Genomic DNA, 23,895 nt, shown 5'->3' with positions numbered 1-23,895 from the left:
TCCTGATCTTAGATCAACTTTAATGTTTATTAATTCCTTTCGCAGGCATTTATCTGGTACCTATACTATGTTGGGAACTTGGCCAGGCATTAGGGCTATGAAGAGGACCTCGAGTCTAGAAGCTTCCATTCCAGTGGGCTGTGTTCTGCATAGACAGCACCCTCATTGTTGCCCACTCCTTGTGGTTGAAAGTATGAAGTCCTGTAAATAAAGAGATATCAAACAATTCAGTATCTTTGCCACATTATATGCCAGAAATACAGATAGTGTATAAGTCAGAGTGATACTTTTCCTAATGGGTATAAGTATGAGACACATGTGGAAAAACAATGAACTCAACCTGGGGTGTTAACTAAGGCTGCAGAGTAGGGAACACTTCCATTGGGTATTGAAGGTGGAGTTCATCAGGATAATCTCGAAATGGAGTATGGGAGGAGAAGAGGACATTCAAGGCAGAAGAAATGGCATTTTCCAAATCCGATGCTTGACAGACTATAAAATATATGTCTGTAGAACTGCAAGAATTTTACTGTAGCATCAGCTGAGAACAGTGGGACATGGAAGTATACAGAAAGGCAAGGGCCAGATGGAGAAAGACTTAGCCTGCATCATCGTGAAAGAATCCTCTACGTTTGCTGATACCACTTCATTTATTCCTATTCATTTTCGACTCATTGTGGTCCCTCAAGTTATAACCTTACTCTCTGAATCCAAATCTATCAGACAGACACCTTTCCATCTTCAGCTTACCTGAATTCTCAACAGAATGTAAGATGTGACAGGCACTTTTCATCCAAAAGTTTTCATCTTCCTTGGATTGTAAGATACCACTGTCTCCTGGATTTTGCTGTTTCTCTGGACTTTTCATATAAGTTTTCATTATGATTTCTTTTCTTTCTGCCTGACCATTAAATGTAGGTTCTAGAGTTTTGTCCTCTGGCTTCTTTCTATACTCTACACTGTCTTTTCTCCAATTACCCTTTACCAATTTATTACAGTCAAATTTATATCTCTAGCTCAGCTTTCTATTATGAGATGCAATATATCAAACTGTCTACTGGATATTGCCACTTATACATTCTACAGGCATCACCAGTTCAACATGTCTAATAGAATGCATTATATCTCCCACTCCTCCCTTTAGTGTTATCTATCTTAGAGACTTGTATCATTTTTCAATCAGTTGCCTAGGCCTGAAAAGATCAAAATCATCTTGGAGTCTTCTTTTTTACTCCTTACCTTCTACATCTTGTCAGTGACCAAGTTGTTGTTGGTTCTACTATCTTAAACTCTGAAATTTTTTTTTTATCTTGGTGAAATTCATCTTCATTTTTTCTTCATCTTCATTACCTGTCTCTTGGCCTGTCATCATTTCTCATATGGATTACTACAACGACCTCCAAACTTGTCTCCTGGCCTCCAGTCTTGCCCCCTTCCAACCCATTCTCCACAGTGATACTTGAGTGATATTTTACAACTAAAAATCTGATACCACTTATCTACTTAAATCCATTGTCTACAGGATTAAATATAAAAAACTATGAATGGTATTTATGACTCTTGGTGATCTGATCCCCACGTTGGGTGATAATATAGACCCAAGCAGAACAAATGACTTGGAATTCTGAAAAATCTAACACATCCTTTTCTTTTTAAAATTCCGTGTTTTACTACATGCTGTTTCTTCATCTTGGAAGGCTCTTAATACCAATACCTCTTGCAACCCCATTCTACAGGCTAACTTTTCTTTCAATACTCGATTCAAAGAGATGTCCCTTCTCCCTCCTCTCCTCCCCTGAAATCTGGGTTTGGGTGATCTTATCTGTCTTCCTCTGTCTGGGCTACTTCAATCATAGCACTTTTTACCCTGTATTGCCATTATCTGTTTACATTTTTGTCTCTCTCCAAGAGAACAGTATGGTGGAGAAATGTGGACATATTTAAAACTATAATAATGATAATATCATTAATATAATGCTAATGGCATGCCAGACCCTGTTATAAGTGCTTGCTGTATGTTAACCCATGTAATCCTGACAATACTGTGGGCAGTTATTACTAAAGTTAAATCAACAGAACTTGGTGATGAATTGAATGTGGGGTCAGAGAAGAAGGAAGAGTCTCAGGTGACTCCCAGGTTTTTGACTGGAGCAAATGGGTGAACTGCGGATGGAAGTGCTATCCACTGATATAAGGAGCACAGGAAGAACAAGAAAAGGAGGAGTTTTGGTTGGAGGGAGCAGGGAAATATTTCCAGTTTTGGAACTACTATTCCTTTGCCATTTTTCATAACCAATATTTCCAGAAGCTTCAGGAATAATGTGAGTAACACATCTTTCCCTCTCATTGGCAGGCATTTGGAAACACCACTGTCCATCTCGGGAAAGCACACTAAGTTTCCAGTATATCTTTGTTAGCTTTCTGGAAACAGGAAGGATATATTCCTGGAACCTGGCCTTTCTCTCATCTCATGCTCTGGTTTAAGGCTCCCAGAAGACAGAGAGACACTATGATCTTGCATTGTACAAGTTCTTATGGTGATTGTGCCTCCGGGCCTTCACATCTCTCCCTAAGCAGGTGTGAGCAACCCCCCCCCCCCCACACACACACACAAGATAGGTGTTGTGGGCCCTTGGGCTCATGATCATTTGTTCTCAAAGGCCCTGTCTGAAGTTGCTGCTCAATTAGCCACTGAATGGATCAATAGAGACCCATTATTTGACCTGGGTTATTCTTTTGAATATGTGATTTTCAATGAAGACTGCCAGACTTCCAGGGCCCTTTCCAGTTTCATTTCTCACCACCAGGTGGCTTCAGGATTCATTGGACTTGTCAACACCGGCTACTGAGAGGCAGCCCTGCTGCTAGGAAACAGCTGAGACAAAGAGATTTTCTTTTGGGCTTGTGTAAATTATGAATTAGATTAAAAAAATAACGATCCGACCTTTTCTCAGACACTCCCTTCTTCCATCTGGTGATGGTAACTGTCATGGAATATTTCCAGTGGGCTCAGACTGGAGTAATTTCTTCAGATGAAGACATTTGGGTGCACACAGCCAATCAAGTTGCAAATGCTCTTCAGAGCCATGGCCTTCCTGTAGGGGTCGTTCTGAACACAGGATAAGACATTAGGGAACCTCTTCTGTAAATTTGCCTGGCAGACAGAATTCGCAGTAAGTGCTTTTCTCCTGGCTGAGGTTTAAATGTGGCTCAGAAAAAGATGCTACAATCTCCAACCTATTTCCTATCTTCACACCCTAGGGCCGTGGTCGGCAAAATGCGGCTTGTGAGCCACATGCGGCTCTTTGGCCCCTTGACTGTGGCTCTTCCACAAAATACCACAAAATACCATGTGCGGGCGCGCACGTACAGTGCGATTGAAACTTCGTGGCCCTTGCGCAGAAGTCGGTATTTTGTGGAAGAGCCATACTCAAGGGGCCAAAGAGCCGCATGTGGCTCACAAGCCGTAGTTTGCTGACCACTGCCCTAGGGTATCAAATTACACCCCAGTTCTTCATGCATTTGCCTCCTTCCACTCGCACACAGGCCCTGAGACTGTCCTTCAACAGAGCCTATTTTATGAACGGAAAAAAAGGTACAAAGAACTCTGCAGTTAAAGTGCCTTTAGGTGCCAATGCCTACTTTCAGCACCTGGGTGGGGAACAATAGGATCAAGAGCAATTATATCCATGTACCCTCTATGCCCTTAGAACCCTAGAGGTTTCAGATTAGCCAAAGAGGAGTGTTTTTATTGCTCCATTTTTGTCTGTTCTAGTCACTGAAGGGGGATTTTCCTTTCACTCCCTTCTGGGTACTTTCCCTCATAGGTGACCAAGGCCCTTGTGTTATTACATATCACTGTGTTATCTGGACTCTGAAATGCATGTCCCCCTTCTGTCCTCTACCCCCAAACCAGGGCTATTTTCTCTGCAGCACACAAGTAGCAGATACAGAACATCATTTCTGGCTAATAAATTAAAGCATATAAAAATAAGGCTGCCTACATTTTAATATTGCCCCTTTCAAGAAAAGTTATTTTTAATTATATTTTTATTGTTGATATTATTACAGACATCTCCCATTCCCCCCACCTCCAGAGAAGTTTTATGTTCAAAGATAATTTTTGCAAAGGCAGTGGACAAATTGTGAACACTTTGGATCGACACACTGAAGCTAGCATTAGCAGGGCGAGTTGGGTACATTTTGGGGAAGGGGGTTCTTCCTGATCCTTTTAAATCAAGTCTTTTACTTACACTATTGCAAACTCTCGTGACACTTGGTCTTGATTTTTTCTGTTCTAATTTTTAAAATATCCACTTTACCTTTTTTTCTAGAAAGTGGCAGTAATTTGTAGAAGCACTGCTCATTTCCTCATTGCAGCCACTCCACCACTTTGGGACAGATAGCTCAGACACTACTTTGTCAAACTGATTACTTCTAGGATTAGTCCTAGTCCCAGTAATTTCCTTAATATAACAATGGGTTTATTAGAGAATGGTCCAGCTAAGTCCTGGCCCATACCCAGAATCCCATTTTAGGTTTCAAGTGTCTCCAGTATTGGACCTTAATTATGATTATTATGGGAGGATGAGGGCAATAATTTTTAGTTCCAGGAACTACAGTAGTCTGCTTTCAGCTTCACTCTATACGATTCTATAATGTTAAGCAATCAGTGTGGCTCTGATTACTTCATAATAGAGCTGATATGCAGAGCTCAGAATTATTTTTAAAGATCTAAAACCGTTTCCAGGGAGGTGTGAGGCCAGAAACAGGCTAACATATGTAATAACATAACTTTATAATATGTTACAAATCTTCATGAATCCCAGTGTCTCTTGCAAGTTTACATTCCATGAGTGTTTCATATTCCACCCATTCTAAATAGTATACTCTTCTAAATGGCATTTTGAGCTCTACCATGAAATGTTAAATAAATCTAGGTCCTGAAGCAATTTGGACTGTCAGACTGAGAGAAGTTAGGGCTGAGTACTCACCACCCACAACTCCTTTGAGGTAGGGAAGTAGCAAATTTACACAATATTGCCCTACTATTAGAGATTTATTTCCTTAGGTCAGTGGTTCTCACTGCAGCTGCACACTGGAATAACCTAGACATCTTTTCAAAATGATTGATGCCATAGTGCCACCTCCAGAGATTCTCTGATGGTCTGATAGTAGGGTCCCAGAAAAGGTATTTTAAATAGCTGCACAGGTGCTTGTAAAATTAGAGTAAAGCCCTGGACAGTTTAGCTCAGTGGATAGAGCATCGGCCTGCCAACTGGGGGGGTCCCAGGTTTGATTCCGGTCAAGGGCATGTACCTTGGTTGTGGGCACATACCCAGTAGGGAGTGTGTAGGAGGCAGCTGATCAATGTTTCTCTCTCATTGATGTTTCTAACTCTCTATCCCTCTCTCTTCCTCTCTGTAAAAAATCAATGAAATATATTTTTTAAAAAAGAACCACTGCTTTAAGTTAATGCAAATGCAAATGAATGTTCCTTACTTTAAGGCGTTAGTCATTTTTGTTTTGTGACTTTGTGAAATCAAATTATTTTCTTTGTGACAGTATGGATCAGCCCACTAAGGGAATGAAACTTGAAAGATTAATCGGGGAAGCCAGAGAGGAAGGTATGTGATTATGGAACAAAGAAAAACCTTGGACAAAGAGGACAGCAACAAGAAGTGAAGTAGGGACTCAGAAAGGGAGATACAAGGTATTGAAGACAAAGCTGTGTACTCCAGGACTTTGCCCCCGGTTTCTGATAAAACATAGGCAGACTGAGATGAGGCATGCTGGGACCTCAGCAACATAAGTCATAATGTGGGCAGGTGGGTAGGGGGAAAGGGACAGGCAGGGAAAGTGAGCCATTGGTTAGGCTGTGCCCCAAGTATGACTTCTGGTAGATAAGTGTGCAAGTCTCCAAAAAGAGTGTGTGGTACAGTTGATACTGCCAGTTGTTGAGGACATGCCAAGTGGTAGGGGGATGTGACAGGAGTTGTGGAAGGGGAAATAGTCTTAAAGTAAGATAGACCCGTCATCCACTTTATCATCCATTGAGAGCAGTGCCCCAGGCACTGGGAGCATGAGAAGTAGAATCCAGAGTATGGACATAAATAGACGGAGTATTAGGACTTTAGCTGAGTGGCCTTTGGTTCAGGGCACATCTCCAGCCCCATTAGAAAATGGGAGATCTGGTGCAAAACTGATCCAAAAGCTAATGAGTATGGTTTGGACCAACAGAACAGTGAGGAAAGTTACAAAACACCAGGTACAGTGCAAACCAGATTAAATTTCTAGCTGATTTTCTAGCTCCTCTCAACTGGTAGGATTGAGACTGCTAAAGTGTTCCCAGTTATTATCTATCTTGACTGAAAAGGCACTGAGCTTTTTAAAAAAATTAGTTGTTAATTCTCCACTAACCATATATTTTATTTTCTTCACCAGAGGATATGCTTTTTATTGATTTTACAGAGAGGAAGGGAGGGAGGGAGGAAGAGAGGGGGGAGGAGGAGGAGGAGGAGGAGGAGGAGAAGTAGGAGGAGAGAGAAACATCAATGGGCTATCTCCTATATATGCACTGACTGAGGATAGAACCCGCAACCTTTTCGGTGTACTGGACAACACTCCAACCAATTGAGCCACACTGGCCAGGACAAAAGGCACTAAACTTTTTGTGTGACATCTGAGAAGAGCTGGGGAAGGCAGACCTTTCCTATTTGCTGGATATGAGGCTACTTCCCTGGCCTCTTCCCTATTCTGCTGGATATGAGGTTACTTCTTAACAATGTGGACCTCTAAACAAACCTTCAGAGAAAGACCCTTTGTGATATAAAAAAATACAGTGAAAAGGAATCCCTTCCTTTGGAGAGATCTGACAATATTTGGAAATAATAGAAATAGTTGGAAGATTGGTTTAGTCTGATTTGCTCACAGTAACAGCGATTATAGCAAGCATGTCAAACTCACGACCCGTGGGCCACATGCGAACCACAACGAATACTTTTGTGGCCCAGCCAATATAACGGTATGTAAGAAACATTTTAATAAAAATTTTATAACTTGATTTTTACAATCTCCTGTTATACATAATTATTAATAACAAACTACAACGTTCCCTAATGACTGATGACTATAATCGTGTTGCATTCATTTCTCTTAGGCACCTTACACGCAGGCACACCGTTTCTTTCCTCTAATATTACCCCCGAATAGTTTAGCAGCTGATTGCCACATCATTAGTCTTGTACTGACTTGTTTGGTGTGTGCAACAGGAAATATTGCGCTTTTGGAGAACAAGAAAAATAGGTTTATTTGTGTTATGCTTCTTAATTTGTGCAGTTATTCAGTGTCTGGTAAGTTAATATTCAAGAAAAATATTAATTTTTATTAAAAAGTTCTATTATTTTATGTTAACGATTACTCATTTATTTCAGCCCGTTGTATTCAGCATGTCTCTATCAAAATAAACCTACGTTTCTATGAAAATTGAAGCTTTTGATTTTTTGCGGCCTACATAAACTTAAACCTTGTTTATTTGGCCCGTGTTAGCCTTTGAGTTTGACGTGCTTGGATTACAGCTGCATGTGGTGACAGTAGTGAAAGATAATGGTGGGAGGAAGAGGAGAGAAAGCTAGCCTACTAATGGTTGGTATGTTGTTTCTCTCTCTTGTAAATTTATGTTTCAAATTAGGAAATAATGCTGGCACCTTTACAGGAGTCAGGAAGACTGCTTTTCTCAGAACTAGGTCTAAATTGTGCCTTTACAATACCAAGATAATGATAAAACTTTATAGTAAAGATGATAACAGTAACAATAATTATAGTTGTGGGCTTTTGGGAAACAACAGGGATGTTATTAGATGCTACTGTAGAGACAATGAAAGCAACCATAATACCACATTACATGTGAACAGCCCTCTACAATTTATAAGGTATTTGCATATAGATAATCTCATTTAATCCTCGGGATTAGGGAGGAGATAGGTATTTTTTCTTTCAAATTTTACACCTGTGAGTCTCACATAACAAGTAGGTAGGTGTAGGCAACTATTAACACCAAAGAATGGGGTAAATATAGTAGTTACAGAGAAGGGGGGATTCAGCCTCTCCCATATTATCAACTCATTTCCTTTAAACTTCAGGGGCAATTACTAATCATCTTTGTTTCTGACAAAGTCAAATAGAAAATATATTAATCAAAGGCAAAGGCCTCAATTTACAGTCAGGGCTTCTTGTGTGTGGTTATGTAGGTTGTGCCCTGCACAAGGGAATCTGACTGAGTAGGCATGAGGGCCAAAATTCAGTTCATTCTCTGCTTCTTTAACCATGAGCTCTGATGGAGGTTTTGATCCAATGGGACAAAAGAGCATCCATTCACCAGGCAGAGCACTTGTGGGATTGCAATTACCCTGAAAAGGTTCTTTTGCTAATTCTCACAAAGGCTAGCAGGAAGCCTCACTAAAAAAGCTCTTTAGAAAACTTTTCAAATGGCTATTTCAAGCCCTCCTCCTTTCTCCTCAACTTCTTGCCTATCAATGCTTGGCTGATTGTGAAATCCTTTCAATTTGGGCTTATCAGGTTGTTGAACTATTTGGGAATGCCTTTAAATCCCTCTAAATGGGGAATTCTTCATGACAATATGATGTTCAGTAAATAGGACAAAATCAAAATAGCCTTTTATTCTTCCAAAAATTAGATACCATATTACTATCTCATTGCCAGGAACCTGGCTTACCTCTTCCCATCTGTTGAAAATTTTGTGCATAGAAATAATAACAACAATAACAATAGCTAATATTTATTGAGAGTTTATTAAGTGCTAATCATCTTGCAAGGACTTTGTGTGGACCATTTCACTCAACTCTTGCAACATCGTTATAAAGTAAGGCTGATAATTATTTAATGCACTTTATGGAAGAGACTTCTGAGGCTGAGAGGTTAAATAACTTGCCCAATGTCACACAGCTAGTGAATGGGAAAGCCAGGATATATATTCAGGTGGGCGTAACGCAGCGACTCTCAAACCAAGGTGTGTACCAAAATTCCCTGCAGGACATGGTAAAACACAGATTGCTGGGTCTTTCTTTCGTAGTTTCTGATTCAGAAGGGATTGGGTAGGGCCCAGAATTTTCATTTCCAATCAGTTCATAGTGGTGTTGATGCTGTCCAGGGTCCACACTTTGAGAACCACTAGTATAATGAAACGTATGCTCTACTGCAAGCATGTCAAACTCAAAGGCTAACATGGGCCAAGTAAACAAGGTTTAAGTTTATGTGGGCTGCAAAAAATCAAAAGCTTCAATTTTCATAGAAACGTAGGTTTATTTTGACAGAGACATGCTGAATACAAAGGGCTGAAATAAATGAGTAATCATTAACATAAAATAATAGAACATTTTATTTTTTATTTTTTTATATTTTTTAATTAAATCTTTATTGTTCAGATTATTACATTTGTTCCTTTTTTCCCCCCCATAACTCCCTTCCTCCCAGTTCCCGCCACACCCTCCGCCCTCACTCCCCACCCACTGTCCTCATCCATAGGTGCACAATTTTTGTCCAGTCTCTTCCCACATCTCCCACACCCCTTTTCCTCCCAAGAATAGTCAGTCCATTCCCTTTCTATGTCCCTGATTCTATTATAATCACCAGTTCATTCTGTTCATGAGATTATTTATTCACTTGATTCTTAGATTCACTTGTTGATAGATGCATATTTGTTGTTCATAATTTGTATCTTTACCTTTTTCTTCCTCTTCCTCTTCTTAAAGGATACCTTTCAGCATTTCATCTAATACTGGTTTGGTGGTGATGAACTCCTTTAGCTTTTCCTTATCTGTGAAGCTCTTTATCTGACCTTCAATTCTGAATGATAGCTTTGCTGGATAAAGTAATCTTGGTTGTAGGTTCTTGATATTCATCACTTTGAATATTTCTTGCCACTCCCTTCTGGCCTGCAAAGTTTCTGTTGAGAAATCAGCTGACAGTCGTATGGGTATTCGCTTGTAGGTAACTGACTTTCTTTCTCTTGCTGCTTTTAAGATTCTCTCTTTGTCTTTTGCTCTTGACATATTAATTATGATGTGTCTTGGTGTGGTCCTCTTTGGATTCCTTTTGTTTGGGGTTCTCTGCGCTTCTTGGACCTGTAAGTCTATTTCTTTGACCAGGTGGGGGAAGTTTTCTGTCATTATTTCTTCAAATAGGTTTTCAATATCTTGCTCTCTCTCATCTTCTGGCACCCCTATAATTCTGATGTTGGTACGCTTGAAGCTGTCCCAGAGGCTCCTTACACTATCTTCGTATTTTCGGATTCTTTTTTCATTTTGCTTTTCCGGTTGGGTGTTTTTTGCTTCTTCACATTTCAATTCTTTGACTTGATTCTTGCGCTCCTCTCGTCTGCTGTTGGGAGTCTGTATATTATTCTTTATTTCAGTCAATGTATGCTTAATTTCTAGTTGGTTCTTTATCACAACATCGAGGGTCTCATTAGATTTCTTGAGGATCTCACTACATTTATCGGCAGTTTTTAGAGAATTATTGAAAGACCTTAAAAGTGTGGTTTTGAGCTCTATATCTTCCATTGCTGACATCTGCGTCCTGTTTCTTTGTCTCCGCATTTTTTAAGCTTTCTCGGTGCAACCCCTTGTGGTCTTTATGCACAGTCTTGTTGTAGTTAAGCCTAGATTGTTGTAGGTAATACTGGTGGAGATTTGACCTCCAGGCCAACTGGCTGTGAGAATCAGCTGTGTCTGCAGTGAGAGAACTTCTGTCCTCTAGAGAGGTGCTAATCTAGCCTTTGCCTGAGGCTATCTGGCAAATGCCTCTGTGCAGGGCTTGGGCAGGGCGGGTCTCACAGGATCAACAGGGTGGGCCGGAGCGAGCAGTTATGGCTGCTCTCAGTCCCGTCCCCAGGGGCTCTGCCTCTCTGAGTCCCAGCAACCGCTGCAAACCTCGGAGAGAAAGCTGCCTTCGAGTTCCGACCAAAGCCAGACAGTCCCGCTTCTCCCGTTTGAGTCTGGGTCCCTAAAGACTCGCCCGTATCTGGAGCTCAGAGTCTGCAACTCCCTCCCGATCGAAAACGCCAACCGCACCGTCAGCCACCAGCCCGCTCTGCATGCACTCCGCACCTTAGTATTTGACTTCAGCACTGTGCCTCCTCTGAGTCTCGGTATGCGTTTCTCTTTCCTCCTAGTTGTAGGACTTCCACTCAGCCAGCGTTCCTGTGGTTCTGGGTGATGTCCATTCCGTCTTTTAGTTGTTTTTTTTTGAAGTGGTTGTTCGAGGCAGCAAACTCTGGCATTAACCTATGCCGCCATCTTGGTTCTCTCTAGAACATTTTAATAAAAATTAATATTTTTCTTGAATATTAACTTACCAGACACTGAATAACTGCACAAATTAAGAAGCATAACACAAATAAACCTATTTTTCTTGTTCTCCAAAAGCGCAATATTTCCTGTTGCACACACCAAACAAGTCAGTACAAGACTAATGACGTGGTAATCAGCTGCTAAACTATTCGGGGATATTATTAGAGGAAAGAAACGGTGTGCCTGCGTGTAAGGTGCCTAAGAGAAACGAATGCAACACGATAACAGTGGGCCCTTGACTTACGAGTTTAATTCGTTCCGTGACGGAGCTCGTAACTCAAATTACTCGTATGTCAAATCAAAAAGTGAATGAGTGAGACACGTGATCCTGGGCTGATGTTGTGGCGTTCACTGTGACATTCGCTACGCCAACTAGCAGTGGGGTATCTGAAGCTGGCTTGTAACCCGAATTTTAGCTGGCAACTCAAAGCAAAAAATTGGCCGGGAGACGGCTCGTATCTCGAAAAACTCGTTAGTCGGGACACTCATAAGTCACGGCCCCACTGTATAGTAATCAGTCATTAGTGAACGTTGTAGTTTGTCATTAATAATTATGTATAACAGGATATTGTAAAAATCAAGTTGTGAAATTTTATTACAATGTCTCTTACATGCTGTTATATTGGCTGGGCTGCAAAAATATTCGTTGTGGGCCGCATGCGTCCATGCTTGCTCTGCTGTCTCCTGTCCACTTGAGGTATACCCCTAAAGCATACTCATTTGAGATCTTGTGTTCTGTGTAGGGTATATAATTCAGTCCTTCCATTTTTCTTTCTTAATTTTTTTGATCCACTGATGGAATTTTTTAAGTGCCTTAGGGTACCAGGCCCTGTTTTCCTAACGGTAATAACAATAACGATACTGATAAAGCTATTGTCAAAACCCTTAGTCCTGATAGGGAATAGGATTTGGTATAGATAAATGAAGGTGAATATAAATGGTGAAAGTAAAACTTGCACTCATAAATGGGCCCACTATCAGAAATGATAAACTTATTGAAGACCCAGCACTTCCTACATTTAACAGGCCTTATTTGTATAGCAGTTAGGAAAGTTGAAGAAAACATATCTTGCAAGATGTGAAGGAATAAAAATTTATCTCAAACTGGGCAGCAATGTGAATGCAAAAAATATGCTTGCACTACCGGTTTTATTGGGTATGAAAAAATACACGATCACATAGAATGGTCATTGATTGTAATATGTGTCTGATATCATGTTGAGCTACTTGGACCATCATAAGTGGCAGCTAAGTAAGTGGTGGTCTCAACACTTAAAGTGAAATGTGTGGGATGTCCTCAGCCAATAGAAACAGCCACACACTGCCTAGTGCAGTGTTCTTTTTGAAAAAAATTAAATCTTCAGATTATTACAGTTGTTTCTCTTTTTCCCCCCCCATAGCTCCCCTCCACCTGGTTCCCATCCCACCCTCTGCCCTTAAACCGCCCCCCCCACTGTCCTCATCCATAGGTGTATGATTTTTGTCCAGTCTCTTCCCGCACCCCCCACACCCCTTTCCCCGCCCTGAGAATAGTCAGTCCACTCCCTTTCTATGCCCCTAATTCTATTATATTCACCAGTTTATTCTGTTCATCAGATTATTTATTCACTTGATTTTTAGATTCACTTGTTGATAGATGTGTATTTGTTTTTCATAATTTGTATCTTTACCTTTTTCTTCTTCTTCCTCTTCTTAAAGGATACCTTTCAGCATTTCATCTAATACTGGTTTGGTGGTGATGAACTCCTTTAGCTTTTCCTTATCTGTGAAGCTCTTTATCTGACCTTCAATTCTGAATGATAGCTTTGCTGGGTAAAGTAATCTAGGTTGTAGGTTCTTGCTATTCATCACTCTGAATATTTCTTGCCACTCCCTTCTGGCCTGCAAAGTTTCTGTTGAGAAATCAGCTGACAGTCGTATAGGTACTCCCTTGTAGGTAACTGACTTTCTTTCTCTCGCTGCTTTTAAGATTCTCTCTTTGTCTTTTGCTCTTGGCATTTTAATTATGATGTGTCTTGGTGTGGTCCTCTTTGGATTCCTTTTCTTTGGGGTTCTCCGCGCTTCCTGGACTTGTAAGTCTATTTCTTTCACCAGGTAGGGGAAGTTTTCTGTCATTATTTCTTCAAAAAGGTTTTCTTGCTCTCTCTCTTCTTCTGGCACCCCCATAATTCAGATGTTGGTACGCTTGAAGTTGTCCCAGAGACTCCTTACACTATCTTCATATTTTTGGATTCTTTTTGTTTTTACGGTTGGGTGATTTTTGCTTCTTCGTATTTCAAATCTTTGACTTGATTCTTGTGATCCTCTAGTCTGCTGTTGGAACTCTGTATAATAATCTTTATTTCAGTCAGTGTATGCTTAATTTCTAGTTGGTCCTTGTTCATATCCTCGAGGGTCTCACTAGATTTCTTGAGGGTCTCACTAAATTTATTGGCGGTTTCTAGAAAATTCTTGATAAACCTTGTAAGTTTGGTTTTGAACTCTATATCCAGTAGTTTGCTTTCCTCCATTTGTTGTTTGTGACCTGTTTCTTTGTCTCCACATTTTTTTTTGTGCTTCCCTGTGTTGGTAGAGTGGCTTTCTGTGCTAGGTGTCCTATAGGGCCCAGTGGCTCAGCCTCCCCAATTACCTGGGGTGTACACTCTTGGTGCACCCCTTTGTGGGCTGTGTGCACAGTCTTGTTGTAGTTAAGCCTTGATTGTTATAGGTATCACTGGGAGGAATTGACCTGCAGGCCATTTTGGCTGTGAGAATCAGCTGTGTCTATAGTGGGAGAACTTCTGTGCTGGAGATACCCTTATGGGGCAAGACTTGCTTCAGTGGGGCTTTGGTGCTCACTGAGTCTGCCCCCTGAGTGTGTCCCCTATGGATCGGAGGAGTTGTAATCTGGATGGTCCCATTCTGACCACTGGGTACACTGGCTCTTGGATCTCTAAGGAGGTGCTACTTTAGCCTCTGCCTGAGGCCACCCAGCAGGAGCTACGGAGAGATCTGCAGATTCCTCTTCTTTGTTTGGGATTTGGAGATGCCCAGATGAGGTCCAGCTCTGAAGCAATGCAAGCTTCTGTGGGGCCTTGGGCCTTATTTTGGAAGTTCTGAGTCTCTCTGACCCAGTTGCAGTTTGTTAGGTAATTTTCAGATTGCAAAGGGCCAGGCCTTTCATATGCAAAAGCCTCTATACACAGCTTGGGTGGGGCGGGGTCTCAGGGAATCAACAGGGTGGAGCAAACAGCTATGGCATATCCTTCCCTACCCATAGAGGCCCCGCATCTCAGTGTCCCGGTAATCGCTGCAAGCACCTCTGAGAGAAAGCCGCCCTCGAGTTCCGACAGATGCCAGACAGTCCAGTTTCTCCTCGTATGAGTCTGGGTCCCCAGAGACTCGCCTGGAACTGGAGTTCAGAGCAGTCAGGAGTTTGAGACTCCCTCCCGATTGACAAAGACAACTGTGTCCTCAGTTGCCAGCCCTTTCCACGTGCACCTCCGTACCTCTGCACTTTACTTCTGCACCTCCTCTGAGTCTTGGTGTGTTTTTCTCTTTCCTTCTAGTTGTAGAATTTCCACTCAGCCAGCCTTCCTGTGATTCTGGATGATATCCGTTTTGTCGTTTAGTTGTATTTTGCAGTGGTTGTGCGAGGCAGCAATTTCCGGTGTTTACCTATGCCGCCATCTTGGTTTCTCCTCTGTGCTCTAGTGCAGCGTTCTTAAAGTATGCTTTGAGGGCCTCCTATACAGAATCATTCTGTGGGGTGTGGTTGAGAAACAAGCAGATTCTAGACCTTCCTACCCTCTTTTTTAAAAAAAATATATTTTATTGATTTTTTACAGAGAGAAAGCGAGAGGGATAGAGAGTTAGATACATCGATGAGAGAGAGACATCAATCAGCTGCCTCCTGCACACTCCCTACTGGGGATGTGCCTGCAACCAAGGTACATGCCCTTGACTGGAATTGAACCTGGGACCCTTGAGTCCTCAGGCCGATGCTCTATCCACTGAGCCAAACCGGTTAGGGCCCTACCCTCTTTTTATGTATCAATTTTATAGACTGGGTGGGGGAAAACTGAGAGGAACAGGATATGAATGTACTTCTTTCACAGTATGGCCAGATGGGATAAGTCCTGGAAAAATATGAGACTTGGGATAAATTACACTGCATGCCCCCCTCCTCCCATGACCTGACTCCCCTTCCTTCTCTCTCAAAATTTGTTCGAATAAAGTAGGTTAAAATAGATGTCAGTAGTAGAAAATGTCACAAAATGGTTAAAATGAAGAGCAAGGACAATAGAATGGGAGTTCCTGTGGGTTCAAAGCAATATTATAGGCTCACAATATAAATACGACTCTTAAGAGCTTTTTCAGCAAATGCTAGTGGAACCATTTGCATCTCACTAGGTGTGAGACTGGGCCCAGTTTCCTCCACTAAGGACTACATAATCAGTAATCTGCGAGAAATTTTAAAAAGCACACTTTGCCTTCTAAGAAACATAGTTCCTCTATCTCAAGGAATTATTAGACAGAGTATTGCAATATAGGAAGATAAGTAGGAGTTGATTGACTTGGTGATTGGCTTTTCCTAGTGTTTCATGATATTTCCTGTTACTAGTGTTGAGGGTGAAAGAGAGGGTCTTGGACAGCCTGCCATAGTGGGTACTAGTATAAACATGAAGAGCTGCTAGCTTGAGTTGAGCTTGGGTAACTCAGAGAACATGCTAATATTATATCTTGGTGAGATGGGATTTCAGGAAAATGTATCTCCTGGTCTTTATTTTGGTTATGGAGTGGTTTGACTATTAATAATCAAAATGGAAACTTACAAATTGGTATTATTCAACAAATACCTGCTGACCCAGGTATTGTCTAGGATTTAACATTTATGTCCACTAATCCTTTCCAGACAACAACTTACAGGTAAAAATCCCATTTTAATGAATGTAATTTTGAGATAATAAAACTATTTAGTAAAATCATCATGTAGACCAGATGTATCCACAAATCCCTGTTCATGAAGTACTCAATATATTAAATTAAGATGCTGTTGTTTGAATTCAGTATTTAAACTTTTTACTTTAATTATGTTCAATAGCAGGGTCTTGCCATGCAAAAAATAGAGAAACTTATGATCATTCCCTCTAGAGGCTGTCATTGCTTCATCTATAAAATAATGGGAGCGGGAGAAGAGCTAAATGGTCTTTTCAATTATAAAACTTCTGACTTTTTGTCTGAACTGTCCTAGTGTAGGTCAATGAAAGGAAAATGAAAAGGAGAGATTCAGGTTGAGGGTAAAGTCTTGAGCATATTTAATGATACTAAGCATTAAAGACAGCCATGGTAGTATCTACCTGCCCAGCAACTATCTCTTCAAATTGTTGCTCCATACTAACAATTCAAATAAACCATATCTTTTAAGGAACCAACAAAAGATACCCAAGTGTACAACCTCTCTTTCTGAAGTTTTCAAATATTCAAATGTTTATCCAGTGCATAATATGTACCAAAATAATATGTACAGGATAGATAGCACACAGTCCCAGGAGCTCACAGTTTCATAGAGGAATCTGGCATAAATAGGGACAAAACATCTTATATGTGCCATGACAGAGGTCAGTTCAGAGTACAATGGAGCTCTAAACCAGTGTCACAAGTTGGTGCCCTGGAAAAAAATCTGTAAAATGAAGATTTGTGTGCAGGAAGGTTATTGGAGATATGCTTTCAAATACATCACCTGTGAGAGAGAGAAAGCAGTAGAACTGGGCAGAAAGAAAAAATGAACCGGTCATACAGTTGCAACTAAGGCCTTAGCTAGTACCAACAGGAGCTCTAAAGCTGAAATGGCCCTTCAGAGTTGTCCAGAATTGAGGTAAGGATTCTTGGCCTTTATATCTCCATGTTGACTAGTCATTGGGTACAGACTGATGCAGAGAAAGGGGTGCAGTGTAATAATAATTGCTTAATAGTCAGCTCTTCCAGGGGTGGGAGTTGGGGAGGAAGCCCTGATTTTGTAGCATTTGCTTATTTCAGTGGTGTAATCACTGCCACCGTGCCTAATTTCATGTTACAAATATGACATTAACTAGCTCACAAAATCCCTGAAAATTTAACCATTAACTCTTATGAACCAGCACAAGATGACTCCAGCACACTAATGATGGGATGTGACCTTAGGAAATATGGCTTTTCTTGGCTGAGGGAAATTCACAGAGAGGCATCAGCTATCATCTCCTAACACATCCAGTAGTTAGGAGAATGAGTTCCATCTGGGTGGCACACCATAGCATGGATTACATGTAGTGTATGTTAAAATTATTTCATATTTTAACCAACACAAAGCACTTAGTTCTATTTAACATTTTCCATCCAGTGAAGTGATTTTAATATTTTGTTAAGTAAATTAAATGGAATTCTATTTCTATTGGGTAACATTGGTTGAGTCATCTAAACTCTGCTTTTGTAGAAGACAGTTCTCAATACTGAGATATTTGCCAAGGATACTGTTGGAAAAACTGTACAACTATCTGAAGCACTTGACTTGACTCAATTTTCCCCATCAATGGACCTGTTACTGGATGAATTTGACCAAACTGATTCATGTTTAGTAGTGTAGATAAGTATAGGGAGTTGGAAGCCTTTGGTTTTAGTTTCTTTTTCTAAATGCAACCCTTACCTTATCAAACCTCTTTGGCACTCCATTTTCTCATTATACTATACTAGAGGCCCAGTGCACGGATTTGTGCACTGGTGGGGGGCATGGCCTGAAGGGATTGGCCCACTGTGGGAGCGCTGCTCACCCTGGTCAGCCGAGCAGCTGTGGACCTGCCCTCTGAGCAGCTGCTGAATGAGGAAATTAGTCTGAGCTGATATTTTGGGGTAATGTCTTGAGTAAAGACGTGTTCTGTGTCCTGGAGGAACCTGGCAGAGAGCTTTGCACCCCAAAGCTACTTGGTGAATGTCCTTGATGTGTGATGCCAGATCCCTGACACCATCGGGGATGTTCAGGGCAGCTGTGCTCCAGGATCTTCAGCCATCAGGACAGCCTCCCGGGGGGGCGGGGAGGAGGTCCACAGTTATGTCCCCTCTTGCCATCCACCTATGCCAGCTCCCTGTGCTCTTTCTAGAACACACCTTAAAGGACCTGCATCAGCTGGTGGGGTCAGGCCAGAGTCTGGATTGTGTCAGGTATTTAATAGGTTCAGAGACTCGGCCTCACCCTGGGCCTGCTAGTGGCTGCTCCCACTGTGGGAGCACACTGACCACTAGGGGGCAGCTCCTGCGTTGAGTGTCTGCCACCTGGTGGTCAGTGTGCATCATAGCAACTGGTCAGCTGGTCGTTCTGATTATTCTGCCATTTGGTCACTGGGCTTTTATATATATAGATGTGATTTTGCACAAGGGAGACTGAATCCCTTTTATGGCTCATGAACTAGCTCCAAGGATATCCTGAGAGTGTTTGAAGGAAGATTTGAGCATCACAATACATGTGGAACCCCTTAGGATAATTATATTGAAGGAGTTAATGGTTCTTTGGAAACGGGTTACGGTGTGTGTGTGTGGTGTTTAAATCAACTTTATAACTTACTAGTTATACCTTAAAAAGTGAATATTATCAGCTTTAGCTCAAAGGGGAAACTTTCTGGGGGTATTTAACAAGTGCAAAGAAGGTTTTTGAAAATAGATAAAGCAATGTGTAAATGCAAAAGACCAGTCACTGAAATTAGTTAAACATAGTCACATCCTGGGATTAAAAGTTCCCATTTAAGCATGTGTACTTAATATTTACCAATGGCAATAGAACATTTTCCTTTCTTCAAGGAGTTCAGAATACTTTCCAGACATTGTCTAATTAAATTATTCAATGTATCTGTGAAATGCATTGGAATCTACATTTTAAAGATGTGGGTACTGAAGCACAAATGGGCTTACACTAAACCCATTTGGCATGCCAAAGGCAAAATTGGATATGACTTCCAGTCTTATGATCTGGTTGCCATTCTTCAACCATGCTCCCTCTATTCCATTTTATTTTAGCATAGCCTTGCTAATTAGCATAGTTTCATAAGTCTAGGAAGAATTAAATTGAGTGCAAAATAATTCCAATTATAGAAAAGTTAGGTTTTTAAAAGTTGAACTTACTCATAATATTAGTAGCACTTATAGGTGAGTGTACTAGTAAGTTAGTGCCATTCATTGTCTATAATGTCCTTGGTAAGGTTGAGAACAGTTGGTTACAATCTATTGGGACATATTTAGGAGTTTGGCAATGAAAAGCAACAGTGGCTAGTGCAATGTCTCTGTCCTCTCTTCTTAGCCTTCTTATCATAGGTATAATAATAGCTACTGCTTATTGAGTAGTATGTGCTAGCCCATTATATTAATTGCTCCTTTAATCATCACTATGACCTCATAAAGCACATATTTATTATCTCCATTTTGTGAATGAAACAGATAGAGATTAAGTAATTTACCTAAGGGTATACAGCTAATAACTGATGACGTTAGGATATAAACCTACGTCTTTCAACCCCAAAGCCTCTTCATTATTCTACTTCCTCTTTGTTATATTTATTGTTGTTCCTGTCTACTTTAGATTATGCAGCTATACACATATCTGTCTTGTCCCTATGCCTTATCCATAGTCCCTGAACATACCTCACCCTCAGATCTGGGCTTCTAATCTTGCTCATCTTGGAGGAATAAGATAGAAATCATTTACAAATTGATTATAACACATTTATTTACTTTTATCAATCTGTAGTTTTAGGTAATATATTTACTGACATATTGCTGCCATAACCTTCTTGCTTTGTTGGTTACAGTAATCATCATGTGTATGCATTTGGCCTTGATTGTGAGAGGGACTCAAACATATTCCTTGGAATGGGCTCATGATCTAAAAAATTACTGATGGAACCTATGTCTTTGTTCCCTATGATGCCCAACTCTACAATTTACCTTATAAGCATACCCCCTACCAGGTCCTGAAGAGTAACCCAAAACTCTGGGAAGCCTATGATGCTGTGTTCACCATTACAGTGGAGTACCCAAAAAAGACATTCTATCGAGCCTATACAGAGGCAGCAACTGGAGCTTGAAATTCTTGAGAAACTGGAGTCAGGTCAAGTAAGCACAGATTCACAAGTTATGAGCAAGAAATTAAAAAATCATGAAGGTAAATATTTTTCCTATCAAGAGCCTCTATTCTGTAGGAAACATAATCAGTAACAGACAATCACACATAAATGAAAAACATCTTTTTTTTTCCAGAAAGCATTTATAAAACAAATACATATTATATTGTTAGAGATCTTTTTTTACCTTCAAGCAACCCACAATGACAGCATAATGACAGCATACAGCCATGAAGATTAAATAAAATATATTTAAGAATGGGGCAATCTATATTATAAAAGGCCTGTGGCCCTAATGCGATAACGACCAAAGACCAGCGCGGGTGGGTAGGGCCACATGATTTCTCGTGCTGAGCTTCTAGTAAAACTATAATATAGACTAGTGCTGTTCAAAGAGGCCTAGTAAAAAGAAGTCTTGTTTCTGACCCAATTTCTGAACCAATTCAACAATAAGACAAGAGAGCTGGTATATAAGAAGACATTACCTTTATTATTGATAAAGCTTGTATTAGAGAGTTTGGCTTCTATCTGTAGGTATTTGACCTTCCCACTAATGTATCTGAGGATTAAATCAGACTTCTCCATCTAGTAATCAATATTACTAGACCACCATATTCCTGCCTTATGGCAGCATGCCCTTTGTAAAATATACAGCCTGGAGAAGCATAGAAGAGCATGTGTTCCCTATTGGTAGGTTACTCCCAAGAGAAAGATGTTAGGAGGGTCTGGGCTATATATGTTTACTTCTCTATCCAAACTAACCAGTCTAGTTAAATCACTTCTCCTTTGTAGGAAGAAATGAGTAAGGGAGAGAAGAAAGATCAGGTGTATTTTCCTAATAGAGTGAAATAAATTATTTGGAATTAGAAAGACTTCTTACCTTCTAATATATAAGAAACAATATTTAGATGAATGCATGTATAAATCACTGCCACTTAGGGCAGAGGAATGAAAAGGAATGGGGAGGGGGAAAACAGAGAAAAGAATGGAGAGTAAAGGCAAAAACAAAGAGGAAAAATACACACACACACACACACACACACACACAAAGATGAGGAATATAAGAAGAAGATGGGGAGGCCAAAGATGTCAGTTAGATTAGAAAAAATACAGAGGGAAGTTTTATAGGTTGGAGGCCAGATATAGAAGGCAGTAATTTTCAGGAGTATTTAAAATGACACGTAAATAAGTTTTAAGTGCTCTAGCATTTGCTAGCATACTGTATTAATTATAATGCTTCTGGCTGCAAGTAACAGACAGTTCAACACAAAGTGATCCAAGTGATTTTCATTTTCAAAATTTGAAGCTATGGGAGATCCAGTGTCACTTATTCATCAGCTCAATGATGTCTTCAATGAATCAGTTTTTTTCATCTTTCCACTTTACAAGTCATAGCATGCTAGCTTGACCTTATGACCTGGTTGCTCTCATGTGCCCAAGATGGCTGCTGCAGTTCCAGACATCACATACAGCTGGAAATGGGGAATTTTCCTCTCACAGAAGCTTTTAAAACAAACTTCTCCCCACATGGTCCTGGTCACAATCTTGTTCCATCCTCATACTTAAACCAATAATTTAGAAAGATGAATGAGACCACTGTGACTGACCCTATGACTATTGGAAAACTGAACAAAATTGGGATTTTGTTAGCAAGGAAGAAGGCTGTCATCTCACATTCTCCATGAGAGTCTCCTTTTTATCCACTCTTTATTTCTTTATCCTTTAGACTGCTTCTCTCTCTGAATAAGTGATTCAGATGACACTTAGGTTTACTTATCTCTTTCTCTCCTGAGTATTGATAGCAAAAATTTTACTGATTCTTGTTCTGATGAAAAAAGTGGCTAGCAGAGATATTAACAGTGCTGGACACACACACACACACACACACACACACACACACACACACATTTAACTGAAAACAATTAATCAATTTGGTCAAGAATTGCAAGGATCCCTCAAATTGCTAAGAATGGTTGTTCAGAACAGTTGTTTGGTGTACTTATAAGCAAGCCACAATATAGTGGATCCTTGTACTTTTAGACAATGATATGGCATCACATAGATATAGACTAGATTGTCTTTGTATTTTAATCATAGGATTTAGGGAAAGAGGAATGTGTGTGTGTGTGTGTGTGTGTGTGCATGTGCGCATGCCTGTGTATTATAAATATATATGAGCAGATATTTTGATACAAAAAATTCAGACCTTCTCTTAATATTTGATCCAATCTCTGAGCTTGTGGAAAAGGTAATTAAGGCAAAAAAAGAGAGATACCATTAGCTTGGTTGCTAGGCAGCCTGTACTCAGCTCTAGACAAGGAAATAGAGCTAAAAAAATACTCTAAAGCTTATAAAAAGCTTGTTTAGATGCACTTCCACCCTCACTTTGCAGGTGTCTAATCTTTACCTTCATAACCAAAGAATGATAAAGAGACAATTATCTTCACATTTGTGATAAACAAAGCTTCCCTACCCCCATTCCTAAATGATGTTGTTTTAAGGCATTTTTGAAGGCAGCTGGTATAGCAGAAAGAGCATATAGTAAGGAGTTAGATAAACCCTGGTAAATCTCAGCTCTCATTCTTACTAGTTGTGTGTCCTTGGGCAAGGTACTTAGACTTTTTTTTTCAATTACAATTTATGTTCAGTATTATTTTTATTAGTTTCAGGTGTACAGCATAGTGTTTATATTACTTAGACATTTTAAAATATGTTTTTTTATTGAATTTTAGAGACAGGGAGGAAGGGCGAGGGATAGAGAGATAGAAACATCGATGGGAAACATCATTATCAGCTGCCTCCTGCATGCCCCCTCCTGGGGATTGAGCCCATAACCTGGGCATGTGTTCTGACTGGGAATTAAATCTCTGACCTCTTGGTTCATGGGTTGACACTCAACCACTGAGCCATACCTGCCAGGCTACTTAGACGTTTTTGAGTCTCAGTTTTCCCATCTGTGAAATGGATTAGTGGTCTACATCTTCTAAGATTACTGTGAAGATTAAACAAAGTAATGGTGTGTAAAGTATCTAGCATAGTGCCTGGCTCATAGCTACCTTCCTTTCCATTTCCTCTCCTTTGGGCCAGAATGATCTTTTTGATGTGATTTAGCATTAAATTACAATCTGACTTCAGCTCCTACTCTCTTGTTTTCTAATTACTGGCAGAGACACTCAGTAGTTCCAGCTTTCAAAATTATTTTACTTTCAACATCCAAAATGGTATTTTCTCAGATCAAATTATGTTATTTAATGTTTGCTTATCTCTGGGCTCCTGTATTTTTTTCCCTAGTCAGTCAACAGATCAGCAACTATTTATTGAATATCTGCTATGTGCCACACACTATGTTGAACTCCAGATAGAATATTGAACAAGATAGGATTTTTGTCAGTTGTGTGTTAGAG

General features: G+C 40.3%; 1 protein-coding gene across 1 annotated transcript in view; it reads left to right on the top strand.

Moving 5' to 3' along the window:
• Positions 1–586: 586 nt before the first annotated feature.
• Positions 587–23,895, top strand: part of GUCY2F (guanylate cyclase 2F, retinal) — a gene marked incomplete at both ends in the record, with an annotated part of 137,887 nt that continues 114,578 nt past the window's right edge. Inside the window, 11 exon segments of the mRNA XM_081081009.1 lie at positions 587–688; positions 2,616–2,846; positions 2,850–2,876; positions 2,880–2,924; positions 2,928–2,970; positions 2,973–3,121; positions 3,125–3,145; positions 3,149–3,173; positions 20,180–20,256; positions 20,258–20,452; positions 20,454–20,483. Coding sequence (XP_080937135.1) covers positions 587–688; positions 2,616–2,846; positions 2,850–2,876; positions 2,880–2,924; positions 2,928–2,970; positions 2,973–3,121; positions 3,125–3,145; positions 3,149–3,173; positions 20,180–20,256; positions 20,258–20,452; positions 20,454–20,483 — 945 coding nt within the window.

Source organism: Myotis nattereri, assembly GCF_964212035.1.
Source record: "Myotis nattereri genome assembly, chromosome: X".
Lineage (NCBI taxonomy): Eukaryota > Metazoa > Chordata > Mammalia > Chiroptera > Vespertilionidae > Myotis > Myotis nattereri.
This window is presented reverse-complemented; position numbering and strand designations above follow the sequence as displayed.